Raw genomic sequence first — 2,152 nt, 5'->3', positions numbered from 1 at the left:
CCCTCTCTCTCTCTCTCTCTCTCTTTTATGGTACGGCTGAGAGTGGTTGAATAATGTGTCAAAGGGACAAGTGGGACAGAGGAGTTTGGGATTAGTGTGTGTCTGTGTGTGTGTGTTTGTGAGAACAAAGCATATGGCAGCAATGTTTTTATTTTTTTATTTTTGCATATGCGCTGACAGGGATGAGTCTTGAACATATTTCACGTTAAAATGTACAATATAAAAAAAACCTTTCAAACCTTTTAGAAATTAAAACCAAAACAACATGTACTAAAAATGTTTAAAGTCAACATGGTATGTTTTTGCAACCCATTTTACTTTCCTAGTGTGACAAATATCTGAAAAAGCAGAAAAATATGTAGAATAGAATATCAGAATTTGTGTGTGTGTGTGTGTGTACATTTATTTATTTATTGCATTTTTGCGATTTTGTGATTTTTTTTTTTATTATTTGATGAATAGAAAGTTGAAAAGAACAGCATTTATTAGTACTGACCCAAAACTTTTTTAATATAGACAAACTATTTTAATATTGTTCAAATATATTTAAAATATAAACCTGTTCTTTTGAATTGTAATAATATTTTACAATATTACTGTTTTTGTTGTACTTCTGGTCAAATAAATGCTGCCTTGATGAGAATAACAAATATACACTTTAAAAAAAAAAATTTATATATATAATTGTTAAAAAAAAACTATATATGTGTGTGTGTGTGTTGTTCACAATAAGACCAGTATGTGAACTGAGAACGTAAACAGGTCATTTTTTATTTCAAGCTGACTTTAAAGCTGCTTTATGTAATTCCTGTGCCACCGGCTCTAACACTGCCAATAAGACAGTTTTGATAACATAGCCTACTCATCATAAAACACTTACAGCAAATCCTGGAACAGAACGCAGGTTTAGTGCCAGCGAGAAATGGACGAAGGCAAACGAATGAAAATGAAAATGACTAAAGAAGCCATTGTGAAAGCCAGTCGGCTTGAGCTGGAAGAGCAAGTTCATTCACTAGTGGCATTCTCTGATTGCAAACACTTCATCTGCCAAACTTACACCACAGGTTAACGCACAATTTGGCATGCTGGAGAGTTGAATGAAGCCACAATCTTTATACTCTTCAGTTGCATCTACTCTTGAATAACTGCACACTTCACTTTTAAAACAACTTAACTTCAAATTTCACAACACACAAACAATAATAAAGGAGCACACGTTTCTTACCCCATGTGAAGGATATGTGAGCCAGCCCCAGTCTCCTGATATTTTGGTTGTGTCCAGGAGATTCACTGTAAATTGAACATAAAACACATTACAACAGCTTTCAAAAGAACTTTTCATCATAATTACTGATACTCCATTATCTTGAAGCCCATCCAATTACATGAGCTGATGCACATCTGAGTTCATTTTGATAGACTGCAAGGATACATTTCTCATTCAAACAAACTGCTCGTACAGTGCTCACCTTTGACCTCATCACATGACCTTTAAGGAGACTGTCTAATGACAATAATACAATCTGTCTGTACAGGACAAAATGAGTCACAAGGATCATCCGCTCAAGGCAAGAGTCAGCGCCATTACAAATATGTTCCTCAATGAGTTTGAACCACTTAACGGCTGGATCAATGTTTAACCCAGCACTAAACACTAACGTCTACTGAATAAGAAATGCACAAGATGAACTGCTTTGTTTAATATTTCTGATAGTTGCAATAACATAAAATAATACTCATAATAATAATAACAATAATAATTGTTCTGGCATTTTTATGGTTCATTATCATTACTGTAATTGTTTGTTGTATTATTTTTAATATTTATGTATTCACTGTAACAAATGACTTTTAGTTGAACACTAAAAATATTTAATTAATCAAATATCTCTTGTTTTTTGTGAAAAATATAATAATAATATTGTTTATTTGTAATTATATATATATATATATATATATATATATATATAGTGTAAAACTTAATATATTTTATTAATCAAGTGTATCTAATTATTAATAATAATAATAATAATAATGTGTATTTAAGTATATATATATATATGAATGTTTTTTTGTGAAAAATATAATAATAATTATAAATAATAATAATAATAATGTGTATGTTAGACCAGTTTAAGTGTTTATGTAGTAT

General features: G+C 30.4%; 1 protein-coding gene across 1 annotated transcript in view; it reads right to left on the bottom strand.

Annotated features, from left to right (window-relative positions):
* The window catches only part of epha8 (eph receptor A8), a 108,221-nt gene that overhangs the window by 68,720 nt on the left and 37,349 nt on the right, over positions 1 to 2,152 (bottom strand). The window contains exon 3 of the mRNA XM_016441424.1: positions 1,226 to 1,290. Within this exon, the coding sequence (XP_016296910.1) occupies positions 1,226 to 1,290 (65 nt within the window). The remainder of the gene's footprint in view (positions 1 to 1,225; positions 1,291 to 2,152) is intronic.

The sequence above is a fragment of the Sinocyclocheilus anshuiensis genome, unplaced genomic scaffold (genome assembly GCF_001515605.1).
Source record: "Sinocyclocheilus anshuiensis isolate Anshui unplaced genomic scaffold, SAMN03320099.WGS_v1.1 scaffold623, whole genome shotgun sequence".
In the NCBI taxonomy this organism is placed as follows: domain Eukaryota; kingdom Metazoa; phylum Chordata; class Actinopteri; order Cypriniformes; family Cyprinidae; genus Sinocyclocheilus; species Sinocyclocheilus anshuiensis.
Note: the sequence above shows the minus strand (reverse complement) of the source record. Positions and strands in the feature narration are given on the sequence as shown.